The 13393-nt window shown below is 39.4% G+C and overlaps 2 protein-coding genes across 2 annotated transcripts in view; both read right to left on the reverse strand.

Moving 5' to 3' along the window:
• LOC115739702 (alpha-farnesene synthase-like) overlaps nt 1-13393 on the reverse strand; it is an 81962-nt gene that overhangs the window by 28505 nt on the left and 40064 nt on the right. The window lies entirely within an intron of this gene.
• On the reverse strand, nt 937-4573 carry LOC115739701 (alpha-farnesene synthase-like). The gene is made up of 7 exons (XM_030672924.2): nt 4421-4573; nt 3730-3994; nt 2872-3244; nt 1999-2217; nt 1770-1911; nt 1404-1652; nt 937-1239 (listed from the first exon to the last, which is right to left on the reverse strand). Exons 1-7 carry the CDS (start codon nt 4571-4573, stop codon nt 937-939), a joined length of 1704 nt encoding a protein of 567 aa, XP_030528784.2.

Genomic DNA, 13393 nt, shown 5'->3' on the forward strand with positions numbered 1-13393 from the left:
TAGGAAAGCTCATTTACAAATTTTTCTTGCCAAACACTAGTTAGGTCAAAGTTGCTTTTCAAAGTATTTTTTACCTAATGTTATTTGCATTTCTCCAAAGCTCATTAGGCTAAAGGTATTTACATTCCTCCAAAGCTCATTTGCAAAGCCGAACCAAATTCACACTTAGTGCTATCTAGTCCTAATTATGCATGCTCACATAATGTTTAGCTGTCATAATTTTCATAAAATAATATTTCAATCTCACATAGAAATTCACAGTTCTTACCAAAAGATTTACTGGCTTCAAAACACTTGCAATTTCAATGGGTGGTAATTCACCAGCACGCCGCAATTTGATTGTTACGAAAAAAAATTCCTCTACTCAGTTTTGGAGTACGATGCGGATTAATTTTGTGAATGGTGAGTGAACATACCCATTCTTAGCGTAAAGGGTCACACATCGTTGAACATCCACGTCATCAAATAAGCTTGCAAGTTGGAATGTTCTGGTGCGTCACGCGGGAATTTTAGCAGTATCCTATCCTCTTCTGATTGCGTCGTGCAATTTAATTTCTTTATTTCATTTGGATGATATCCAAGTCACAAAAAATATAAGAAAATATTTCCATGTTAGTATTGTCAGAGATGATATAATTTCCATGGTAGATCCACACACCACACCTCATGTTTTGCGTAAAATACTCATCGATTGGGAGATCGTACGATAAAAAATAACTGATAGTGCTATGAGATTGTCAGGCTAGTCGCTTCCAAAAATATATCCTGAGAGTGCGAGAGAGATGTGCTATGATTTTCCCCTGTGGATTGACGGACGAATTTGGTTTTATTGAATGTAGTTAAATAACAGACTTTCAACTTGGGATAATTATAACATACCGACGGATGATAAATAGGACACGAAGACACGGTATAATTAGAGCTTGCACTAATATCTCAGTCGAGCGCGAGAGGCTCGATCACCGTAGATAGAATTTGCCGCTCTATGTGGCCGTCTTGGACGCCGAACCCATCTCCAAATTGGTAAATCATATGTGCAGCACGAGCAGTGTTTACAGTGACATCGATGAAGGGTTGGAGAAACGGCGTCTCGGCATTGCCAAAGAATTGGGCATTAATGCTTTTCCATGCTTGGTTAATCAATCCCTTGATATGCTCCTGAGCGACATCTTCTGATACGCTCGCTTCTCGCATGTAACACACCACTGATGATGGAGCATCTCCTCTGTCTATTTCAGCCTAATCAAACAAATAACTTAATTTAATGCATTAATGTGATTCGATCTAGTTGATTCAATTACGCTGTGTGTCATGTTAGTACAAGTTTCTTTGGCAGGCTAGAATTTGTACATCCTGTCAAATTCAATGTGTTTGAAGCTTTTGTCCAGAAGATTGATAAGTACCTTTGATGTTCTTAAGTCGTTGCAGAGTCGAATTATCATGGACACATTGTAAATGAGATCCTTGTTTCTCTCCAGTAAATCTGCTACATCCTCCAATTTCATCTGTCCCACAAAGAAGTAAGCATGAGACAAGAGCAGTGGTCCTGAAGATGATGTCCATGCATTGCTCAAGTACTCTTCCAAAGATGGCGTGTAGCCCGAATGGTCCCACTTTGCTTCGGTAAGTAGTGCTTTGCAAAAATCAGCCCACTGTGAAAAATAAGGACAGGGAGAGATTTAATCAAAGATTATTAAATTATGTAAAGAACATAAATTTACTAGGATGATATGCACTTATGTGCAGTTATCCAACTGCTTTTCGCTTACGGCTTTCGTGAGATGTGGTAGCACTCGATGCCAATCTTCATCCTTGCCAATATCATGTGCGATCTCGTATGTAACATCGCGAAGCGCTCGGAAACAGACCTTCATGCACTCGGGAAGCTGTTGAATCGGCTCCGAGTCCCACCTAGAAGCATTGGATTTTCCAGTTAGCGAAAAGGAACTGGACAAAGACGAAAGCAAGAGACTTGGATGGCGTTTTATTGCGACCAACCTGGTAATGGCACCGGTGAAGCATTCTAATTCCTCCAACGAACCATAAAGGTCGTACACATCGTCAATCACGAGTATCAAGATGACAATTTTGGTGACAGATTTTCGGAGAGTGCTGAGCTGTGGCTCCTGAGAGACTCCTAGGACGTACAAGAAACTCTCGACCGGTCGGTCCCTTGTGAAGTCCACATGTTCCATAAGTCCCAGATCCCTCCACCACCTGAAATTGCCAAAGCAACTAATCAAAACCAAAAGCTATGAAACTCACAACATGTCCACTACACATAACATCAAAACTGGCACATTCCTAAGCTCAGTTTAGCCCACATATTTTTATTAATAAACAAAAGTCATAAATGTCTTACATGCATGCATTATGACTGTATGTATTTCTATCTCTAGTTAAATGTTTTGTAAAAGTCAAGGAATCGAATTGCTGGATATATTTATGATCTATCTCTTTTAGAGAATCTCCTAATTTTTCTAGAGCAACTAGAAAAAGATTCTTTAGTTAGAAAGAATTTAGTAAGTGCCATAACTTTCATACGGAGTTCACTTGAAAGCCATAATTTTTTTTTTTTACCGCTTAAGTGTTATAACTTTCAAAAAAACGTTCACTTAAGTACCATAACTTTCAATTGAAGTTAAATAAGAAAAGAAAAAAAAAATAGCCCATTCGTCTTGCTCTCTTCCTTGAGTTGTGAGAGTTGTGAGTGTTCTCACTTCCCAATTACTCTATCATATATCATGAGTGATTGTCGTGTTTTTATCTTGACACGAATCGAAGATATGGACATGTCTTCCCTTAAAAGAATGATTTCGGTTGAATGAGTCGCTGCATTTTCTATATCTTTTATGTGTGCTTAAAATTTACCTGGATATCTCTACAAGATCTTTCCGGTATGTGGCTTGGACCGTATTGAAATTGAGCTTGGCAAGCTCCAGCAGATTACTTTGCTTGTCCTCATGTTGCTCATATAAGTCGATTTGCCATTTGATGTCAAACCACTGGACCCTCCAGTGCATCGGAAGCTTCATAGCATGGATGGCGCGTTCGGAGAGCCGACCGTCCAAACCAGAGGCTATCTCGCGGAGAATCCCAGTTGAGAAGGCTTTCGCTTCATCCAAAATGTTTTCGCCTTCCAAAGCCAGATGTGAGGCCTCAAGAAGCTCTATCATAGCTTCAACATCTTCGCAGTTGCTTCTGTTCAATGTGTTCCTTCCTTCTTTGAAGCTCCTTAATTCATCTGATTACAAATTGAAAGTGGAAGGTTTAGACCTGGGCAAAACCTAGAATAATTGCTGATACAACCAATTATACTCGATGTTAGCAAATATTGGAATGTACGACTACTAACGACTAAGAAGATACTGTTGGAAAACAGTGAATAACAATGACATATGGACTTTGTGTGGATTGAATGCATTCAATTCGATAGTACCTCTCTGGGGACGAAACCTTCTTCACGGTCTAGTCTAGTCTACGCTTTCCTTTCGTGATCCTCTCTTTAGAAACAAGAAGTTTTTTATGTAGAGCTGAGCCCCAATAAGAATGTCAATTGCGGAACTTCTCCATTAGGACGTACTGAAATTTCCACTTAAATGTATGCAATGTCTCCATTAATTGATTGAAAATAATTCTAGGGATGTTAAGACTGGTATGGAAGGAACCAACTTGCGTACAATAATCGTTAGCATCGTTAGCATTATTAATTGACTTATTTGATCTTACCTTGTGAAACGACATGGCCATGTTGTCTTAGGAGTCTAAACCGAAGTGCCCTGGCATAGAGATGATCTTCCATGTTAAAAACGCCATTGTTGGTGGATGCAAATGTTTGAAGGGCTTCTTTCATCTCAGTGTCAAAAAGGTTGGACAACCCCAACTTTCTCATGCTGTCAATCAACTTCAACTTGGAGACTGAATTGACTGATTCCGATAATATTGGTTTTACTTCCTCCGCAAGCCGTTTTACCCGTTCTTTGATTCCCTCTTTCTGCGGAATCGAGTCAGATTCGTAAGATGGAAATCTATCATGAAAACGCCTCAATTCAATCAATCGAGAGAGCGATGCTAAGATGTTGTGATTGGAGTACGTGCACATTTAGAGCTATATGAATTGGTTTGATACATTATGTGTTAGGTACAAATATGAACACTTGAACATTCATTGATACATATAATTGGTAATGACGTATATCAATATGAAGCATTTGATGCTACAAATGAACTTGGAGCAAAACGTGACCATGCAAAATTTCAAAGGCATGTGCCAATATACTTGCATGATTGCATGCCAATGTCGTTCTCTCGTGTGAGGAAGAGATCAATAGCATTGAGGAGGACAACCAAAAAGATCAATGTTGATAATCAATGACCAGCTCAAACTCATAAGCGCAGAAGGTACAAACTAGAATCTTACGAAGTCGTATTTGTTGTCAAGCGACCGAAGGAAATCGTACTTCCAAATGTTAGGCCTGTAATTGGCCGATCTTCTTTGATGCATCTTGTTTCTGACTTGCGGCGAATTCGCTTGGCATTGCTGGAACTGGACTTGTTCTGTTTCGGACTCCATGACGAGCAAGCGAGCGTTGAGAAGATTGGTGAAATCGCGAATTTGCACAAGATTTGTGAGGGAATCAGTGCGAGTGTCGTCGAGCACAATGCTTCGATATTTATAGGCGAGTGCGAGTGCGAGTGTTGTTGGGGCTTCGATTTAACAATCCTCAGACGGCAATCACTTGATTGGATGTCTCCTACCACACGCAGTAATTGCGGTGACATGACACAGCCTCATAAAACTAAAAGTTGATGATTGATTGGTGGCCCACTCTCAAAATGTATCGGTATTTGGTGAATATAACAAGAAAAAATCTGGTGACCAACACGATTTTTCAGGTTGGTAGGCGTTGTGGTGTAGCAATGTGAGCTCGATGGGTATTGATGGAGATTCAAGTTGAGATATATTGGTACAGAATGATACTTGAATTAATGGGAAGCATACCTAACACTGGAGCTCACACTCAAGGGGGAAAGTCTCATCCTTTAAGTTAGTTTTTGGGATAAGAGAGGCCCAAGACTACCAAACACTAGTATCATAGCCTAGGTTATCAACAAATCTGGACCCAACACTCACATGGGAGAGATACGGGTTGTCGTTGCCTCCGACCCATGACCTGATATGTGAGAGGGAAATTATTGGGGTTATCTCGCATTGGTTGTAGAAGAGGTTAGGGGTCAATCTATAAATGTGAGGGAAAGCCTCATCCTTTAAGCTAGCTTTTAGGATGAGAGAAGCCCAAGACCACCCAACAGCTTTTCATGCCTTGGTCCAAACAAAACTAAACAATTCTATAAATGCCTAACTAGCAAAACGCAAGCCTCATTCGTCTTACCTAAAAATCAAATTTATGAGATTAATTAGGAATGAAGTGGGTTTGCAATCCACTTCTCTAGATATTACGGATATTTGTTGGTTGAAAACCACAATCAGAGATCTTAATCAAGCTGGGCATGTTGAGGATTTCATCAATTTTTTTTCTAGAAAAGCATAGACTCCTCTAGAATTCGTGTCTTCAAGTCTCTAGTTTAATAGGTGGTAGTCGAAATTTGTGGTCAGGCACAAAAACAACAATAAATCTTTGGCTCTCTAGAGGCGCATGAAAAAAGAACGTCGATACAAGATGAAGAATAAGTTAAAAGTGTCTTTCAGTGTACAATAAACATACGGTGTCATAAATCTAAAAGTGGTGAAAGGAGTTTGAGGAAAAATTTTAAAAAAAGGAAAAAAGAAGAAGGAGAAACCCCTCCAAGAGAAAAATATCCACCTTGTAGTATTTGCAAGAAAACAAATCACTTTAAGAAAATATCGAAGTAAAATTACCAACCTAACTATGCCGAAAGGAAAAAAAAAATATAAACAATATGTTCCACGCAAGTCACGTGGCAAATATGGAGGAGAATGGTACGTGTTATATTGATAGCGAGTGTAGTAATCACATGACAGTGGTATATTCTATATTCATTGATATTGATACATCGGTGAGAGCTAAGCAATATTGGGTAATGGTGCATTAATGGATGTAAAAGGATAAGCTACTATACCCTTTGAAACAAGGCCTAAAGTACATTAGTCATATATAATCCCCAGCCTAGCACAAATGTTATTCAGTGTCAAAGTTCTGATCAATTTTTTCTAAAAAAACCTAGACTCCTCTAGGATTGATGTCTACAAGTCTGTTTAATAGGCGGTGGCCGAAAAGTGTAGCCAAAGTAGAAAATAAGAAGAAAATATCTGATAAATGCAGAGATAAATTGCATGCATAAATCGGCCGCTGAGCCTATAAATAGGCAAAGCTGTTTGGCTGAGTGTACGGAAAAAGTTGGGAAGAAGCATATTATGTACATAAGCTTATCGATCGTCCTTTGCTCCAAAATCGGCTACCCACTACTATTGACACCCGAATTTTGCCAACGAGTTCATCGTGGATTTATTTTTCGGAAAAAATCCTTTCAGAAAACCAAATTTGCAAGTTACGGCATATGACCCTTCATTCCTTGCTCGCGTCACGTTCCTTATGCACGTATATGTGGTAAGCATGATAGTTTCATAATAATTACGGCACATTTTGTGTAGGCCATCCATGCATCTCATGAAGATTAGCAATCATATAGGCGCAATTCGATCCCTAATAAAAAAACGTCCATAATACGTCGTCTCGAGTCCATATTTTTCGCTGTATTTCTTCTACACTTTTAAGCCAGTGACATTGTACTATTAGAACCTCAAACCTCAAGCCCGATGCCTAAAATTTTGGTCAACGGCAACTCTAGAGAGCCTCAACCGCACCCCAGTTCAGACTTGGTCTCAACATCTTGTCCGACAATTTTTGCTTGCCTTTCTCTGATCGGTTGAAGGATCAAACGATCTAAAAAAATTGCAAATCACATGCCACGACCAACGCCTTCGAGTTTATTTTCTAAAGATATCTGTAGCTTCCCAAGTTTGCCGTTTTCCGAGCTGGCGTCGGCTGAGGCTCCTGGACGAAATCCCGTCATGTATTGACTTCCCGATGCCCGTTGGACGCGAAATTTTAATGCAAGCTGCATCGATGTGTCAGCTATCACCCATCAAAATTTCACCCAATCAAACGAAGGACGAGTGCATACTCGCCATTTTTGCGCAACTGCACAATCAGTCCCTACTCTACCAAAGATGACCAAACCTTCCCTCCAGTCCTCATCTCATAGAGGTGCCCACTTACCCACTCTTGTTTCCGCTTAATTAGGCTCCTTAGACCTTCTATTGGGAAAATCCCTCGTGATATTTTGAAGAGGAAAAATAATCAAATGCTACTAATGTGAATACTGGTTGAGTAGAACCGGATGAAAGATGCACAAGTGGTTATGCAGATGGCGTCCTAACATTATGTCTAAAGGTATGCAATTCTCTATCAATGGTGAATAAAGGATTGGGCGTAAAGGTGTCTACGAGCTGGAGGTACCTGAGTAGAGGTGAACAAGCATAGAATAGGGAGTTTGGTAAAGCTTAGAGGTACCGTGGATAGTTGAACAACGAGGTAGAGGCAACACTGCTAATGTCCTTGGAAGGAGTCGAAGATGAAAGCTAAAGTGAAGTTAATACAGCTTGCCTACATCAAAGGTATTCGAAGTATGAAGTGAAAGATTGAAGAAAACTAGACGGAACTTTATGGAGGTGAAAAAGTTATGAAGAATGGGAAGTTCATGGAGGTACCGGACAAGGTGAGTAGTTTATATAGCCTTGGATTACTGAGATGCTGAGGAAGACCAATGAGAGAAGTGATAGGAAAATCAATTCTCACAAGCTAGAAAATCCTGAGAAAAATTCACTCGTAAGAAGGCTGATGGATGTGAGTTTTAGGTCTTCTTTGGACCATTCTCTTCTCAAAATCCTCCAGACCTTCAAGGTGGAAATTAGAGAGGAAAAGTGAGGGAAAATTAAGCTCTAAAATGGGGCAAGTCTAGCCGAGAAAAAGAGGAGCTTTGGGCGTGAGTTTGAACACCTCTCCTAATTCTCATCTCTCTCTTCCTCGAGAATAAGAGGCCATTTCGGTTCCTTTGCAGTCTCGTTACGGTCCCACTCAAGGTAGGAAACACTTCTCTTTTGTGTTCAACTAGCCAAGGATGCCTCGATAGAACCGGAATTCAAAGTTGAGGCATGATGGTTCGCCTCGCCTAGCGGGCATGCGACCCGTTGCCTCGATTTCTATGTTTGCCGAGCAGGCTATGACAACGGTTCATATTGCAATTTCATATTTTGGTCGGTTCCACTCTTGCATGTCTAGTATGTTCTCCAGTCGATTATGGACTATCCCGTCTCGTCCAATGAATTATTTTGGCTTTTCACGTGTTAATATGCTGGTGCACGTTAGTCGTCCATGTCAATGTAGCGTAATATTTCATCGTATCTAACCAATGGAGCCATTTGGGGTATTTCAGTTGCCATTGGGGTTCATTTGAGCTAAAAATGAGCACCGAGAGCCAGCGGTTCCTTTAACATGCTGCACAGAGGACTCTAGGTCTCATTACGGTCCATTTGAAGATCTGGACGGACTCGGGAAATCCCTTGTACTTGTATAGATTAGCCGGAACGATTCTGAGCTTATTCGAACCGATCTAGGGCCTAATAAGCACTCAAAGCCTGATGTACAGCAGCCTGAGCACGCTGGATTCGGCCTTGGGTTCTCATTGGCACTAAAACTGGCCTCATAGGAAAATTGCCAAAAAAAGTCTTAAGCATACTGCAATTGTGTCAATTCAGTCCTAAACCTTTTATATTTGTGCTAATTTAATCTTTAACATTTTCTTGTGTCAATTCAATCTTAAATTTTTTTCATTTTTGCCAATGCAGTCTATCTGGCCATTTTTGGCTAGTCGGCATTGACATGGACCCGACCAACGCCGACGGAGCAATATGTAATAATATTTTTTAATTTTTAATTTTTTTTTTATTGTTCATCTTCTTCATCCTTCTTCCTCATTGGCGACCGCCTGGAGGTCTTTGCTAGCCACCGGCACCGCCATCCCTGGGCGAGGCCGACGCCACTGTGTCTAGGCGAGGCTCGGCCTTGCCATCGCCTAGTTGGATTTCCAGCCAAATCCCTAGTACCCACCAAGCGCACGCTGAATTAGAAGAGTACGAACTCACGCCCAGTTCTAGGGGTTCGAGTCTTTTCGATGATGGAGGGCGATTATCATCAAAACCGTCTTTTCCCAAAACTAGTCTCCTAAGCTTAACATATACTTTTTTTTTTTTTTGGTGGTGGTGTTTGTCTCACTGGCTAAAGAGGTATCAGCACATGAGTCATCGATTTCATCGGAATCTATTACAAATGAGGCTTATCGATCTCCCATTGACCTCCAACTGGGTGAGAGTGCCGCTTGCTGGGCGAGTTCGGCCTCGCCCAATTTTAGCGAGGCTGACCCTCGCCCAGTCACGAGGTGGCTCGGCCTTGCCAAATCTAGGCAAGGCCGAGCTTGCCCAATGGCGGTGATGCCGGTGGCTTGTGAGGATCTCACGGCCCTTACCTCCAGCCGGTTGCTAATGAGGAAGGAGGAAGAAGATGAACAATAAAAAGAAAATAAAAAAAGGAAAAAATGAAAAAATTTGGCTTTTTAAATATTATTAAATATTGCTTCGTCAACGCTGGCGGGATCCACGTTAGTGCCAGCCAGGTCCACGTCAAAGCCAACCATCCAAAGAAGCCCGGATGGACTGAATTGGCAAAAATGTGAAAGGTTTATGATTGGATTGGTACAAAAAAGGGTTTAGGACTGAATTGGAAAAATTAAAATATTTATGACTAAATTGATAAAAGTGCAACAGGTTTAGGACTTTTTGATAATTTTCCTCGGTCTCGATTGCCCCTTTTAATGCATGTTTAAGTGTAATTATGCTTTGATTAGTGTAAGCATGGTCTATTGATGGTTAATCGTTCTATATAATGTGATCTTAGTGATTAATCATGTTGCTGTTAGTGTTATGTGAAAAAGTGGCACAAAAGGCATGTAAATGAAAAAACATACAAAAGAAAAATGGCATATTCGGAGATATAATGGTAGCTTAGTGCGAAGTTATAATTTTAAGTAATGTGTTGAGCCTATGTTTAATTTCCCTTTAATCTAATCCAATGTGTGGTGTAGCTCGCATTTTTTTAGTATAATATTGATGTTAGATCATGTCATTTTGCATAAGTAAAAAATAAAAGAGTTGGTAAAGAAAGATAAAAAGAGTCGTTAGCGTGGCTTTTAGTATAGAATCTTATTTAGGGATAGGCTTAACTTGTTATCTGGAATTTAGTTACTATTACTTTGTTGGTCACGTCGTCTTGTGTAGATAATGGTCGTTGTTGTTCAGTTGAAGACATAGGCATTATTGGGTATGGGTACCGCTCACGGGGTCTTATGCCAGGTCACGATAATAAGGTCTGGTATATTCCTTTCCAGACATCGTATCGGGTTTAACTTTTCTCGCTAATTGTTGTCTGTCTTCGTTATTTGCGTTCCTGTCTTGATTTGGCGTGTTGTTTATTCTATACGCTTGATGGATCCTCGGTTTTGGAAACAACCATGCATGATCTCCTAGTGGAATGTTCCTAAGAGCTTAAAATTTGGTAAGAAAACTTAAATCATGTTTTCAACAAACAAAACGATTTTAGGAACTAAAATGATGCTAATTAGATGATTAACATAACCAAGTCCCCATTCCTAGAAGCTTTAGTTCGTGGAATCCCCTAACCGGCCTAGAATATATTAGTGACATCTCTAAAAGGAAAGAATTTTTTAATCATAGTAAACTAGGGTGAAAATGATTCCGAGTTAGAATCAAGAATCAGAGAATTAGATCGGTGGGAATGGGTCTTGTTTCAAGTTCTAGGATATGTAGAGTAGGTTCCTGATTTCAAAAATTAGAGAACCGGTTTCAATCTGCAAGTTCCAAGTTCCAGAACTTGAAACCCGTAACATAATTTTATGTTTTTCTTGTTTTATATCTTCACGTTATCTTGCGGTATTCCATGACGTTCGATGATGATTATGCAATCTAGAACCATTAGTATGAGCTTTCATTTCCGGAGAAATCCATAAATGAAACTTTTACTTTGTTAATATTTCATATTCTTTATGTGTCTAAGTATGAATAGTGGTTGTGAATTTTAGTAGCAAATAGTAGTCTACGGGTAGAACCCGAGTGGCCTCTAGAACTGACCCAAGAACTTGTGATGGGATAGGTTTCAAGTTTCATGATATGCATAATAGATTTGAAGTTTTAAAAATTGAAGAACCGGTTCTGACGGGTAGATTCTAGAAGGAACCTAGACCAACCCTAGAACCGTTCACCCCTATAATGAACTGAGTTGGCCAAATGTCATGGATTGGTAGGTCTAGGAGAATCTACGACGAGTGTTGGCACAACCTTGTAAGAAGCTCTACCTGCTCTCACTTTGGAAGCCATCGCTCGAACAGATGCTTGATCCTCATATGGGTGACAGTAACTATCTTTTGGGAAAATTACTAGTCAATTTGTACAAATGTTAATTAAATCCTAAATTTTTTATTTTATTAATTTATTCGTAGACCTTTGTGCGAAATTTCAATGTAGCCTTTCTAATCAATTTCTACCGGAAAATCACTAATGTGGCTATACGTTAGTGATTTTTTCTTTTTTTTAAAATAGATCGGAAATGACTACATTAGAATTTTGCACAAAGATTTAGGACTAAATTGAAATTTTTGAAATTTTTTTTTACTGAATTAATCTCCGTACAATATTTTTAGGATTGATTGGATAATTTCTAACTACCATTTTATAATCAATCTTTTTAGCTATTTTATTCTATATCAAGCTAACATGGTCATTGTTTGCGTCGATAATAAGTCTCGAGACTGAACTTGTTGAATAAAACTCGCGTGCGGAAGTACAGTCCACTTCGTTCGAACATTGTTCGCGCCCTTAACGAAGAGTCCGACTAAAACTTTAAAGTTGCCTATTTATTATGACCGACCAAAGCTACGAAATTTCCTCTTCGAGTCGGTCTCATGGTTGAATGTAAATGTTCTAATTTCGAGCCTTTTTTGTGGTTTGTACTTTTGGGTGCTAAAAATGTACGGATAAATTTTTCTCGAGTTTCTATCGATTTTGCACACAACTTGAAGTAGCTTTTTGTCGTGAGATCAATTTCATATGGGAACCAAGTACTGAGTCCGGACGTGAATGGAGATTATTGTAAATAAAGGCTTGAAGTGAACAATTGGAATGGACATTATCTCAAATAAAGATCTGAAGTGGCCAACTTAATCTAAAATAAGAAGTCCAGCTCATCAAATCTTATTCACAATTGGGGGCATTTTCATCCAATTTTTAAAATTTTCTTTCTTTTTATCTATCTTTCTACTTGCTTTTTTCTTCTTCTTTTTTCTTTCTTTGTCTTCCTCAAGCCTACTTCTTCACTTTACATTACCTCCATCAATGCCCAATTTCATCCCTAGTCTCTTTCTCTAGACCGAACCATGAAGTTTATCATCGGCCCGCGTTGCTACACCACAACTCCACCTCATAGAAATCGGGTTAGTCACTAGATTCAATCTTTTAGATATTCACCAAACACCATAGTAGATTAGGGGCCTACCATTCTACCACCGATTTTGATAAAATTTGTTAGGAGCATGCAGCAGAAGTCTAATACCTTCACTCGGGGAAATCATCAAAAGGAAATCCAAGTCTGACCCTGTTAACGTATCCAATTAGATCCGTATTCACTCAAAAGTTTAAGCCAATGAATTATGGGTCAACTAGGATATATCAAATGCTTCACACTACATCGATTCTTTAATGTAAGGCTTTTTTAACACAACTCACATATGTATCTTAACAATATTTATTTTCTCATTCTATCTATTTCACTGTTCAATCACTTGTTTCCACAACAAATAATTTGTATACGTTTCTGCGAAGCAAAACAAGTGAGCTTACAAAAATGTAAGTCCTTTATCTCGAGATTCATCGCAAGTTCCGATCGGATATAAGCCTCTTCCTTCGAGGTACACTGCTCGCCCCAAAGATGTTCGATGAAATGCCCATTGGGTCTATTTTGGCTATTTTTAGCGCCCTTGAAGTCGCATAATCCGTGAAAAGACGTAGTTTTGCATAAACGAAAGCAATGTCAAATCCACGTTAGTTCCTTCTGTCAGCCATTTTTGCCCATGCAAGCCACCACTTTGGATTTGTAACCATCGTCCTTCAATGGCAGTTATTTTTGTTACATCAGTATAAGTTTGGGGGATTTTTGCGGAAAAAAAAAAGAAAAAGAAAAAGAAGTTTGGCTAATGGTCTCGTACTTGACATAATTTAGGGGCG

The sequence above is a fragment of the Rhodamnia argentea genome, chromosome 9 (assembly GCF_020921035.1).
Source record: "Rhodamnia argentea isolate NSW1041297 chromosome 9, ASM2092103v1, whole genome shotgun sequence".
In the NCBI taxonomy this organism is placed as follows: Eukaryota; Viridiplantae; Streptophyta; class Magnoliopsida; order Myrtales; family Myrtaceae; genus Rhodamnia; species Rhodamnia argentea.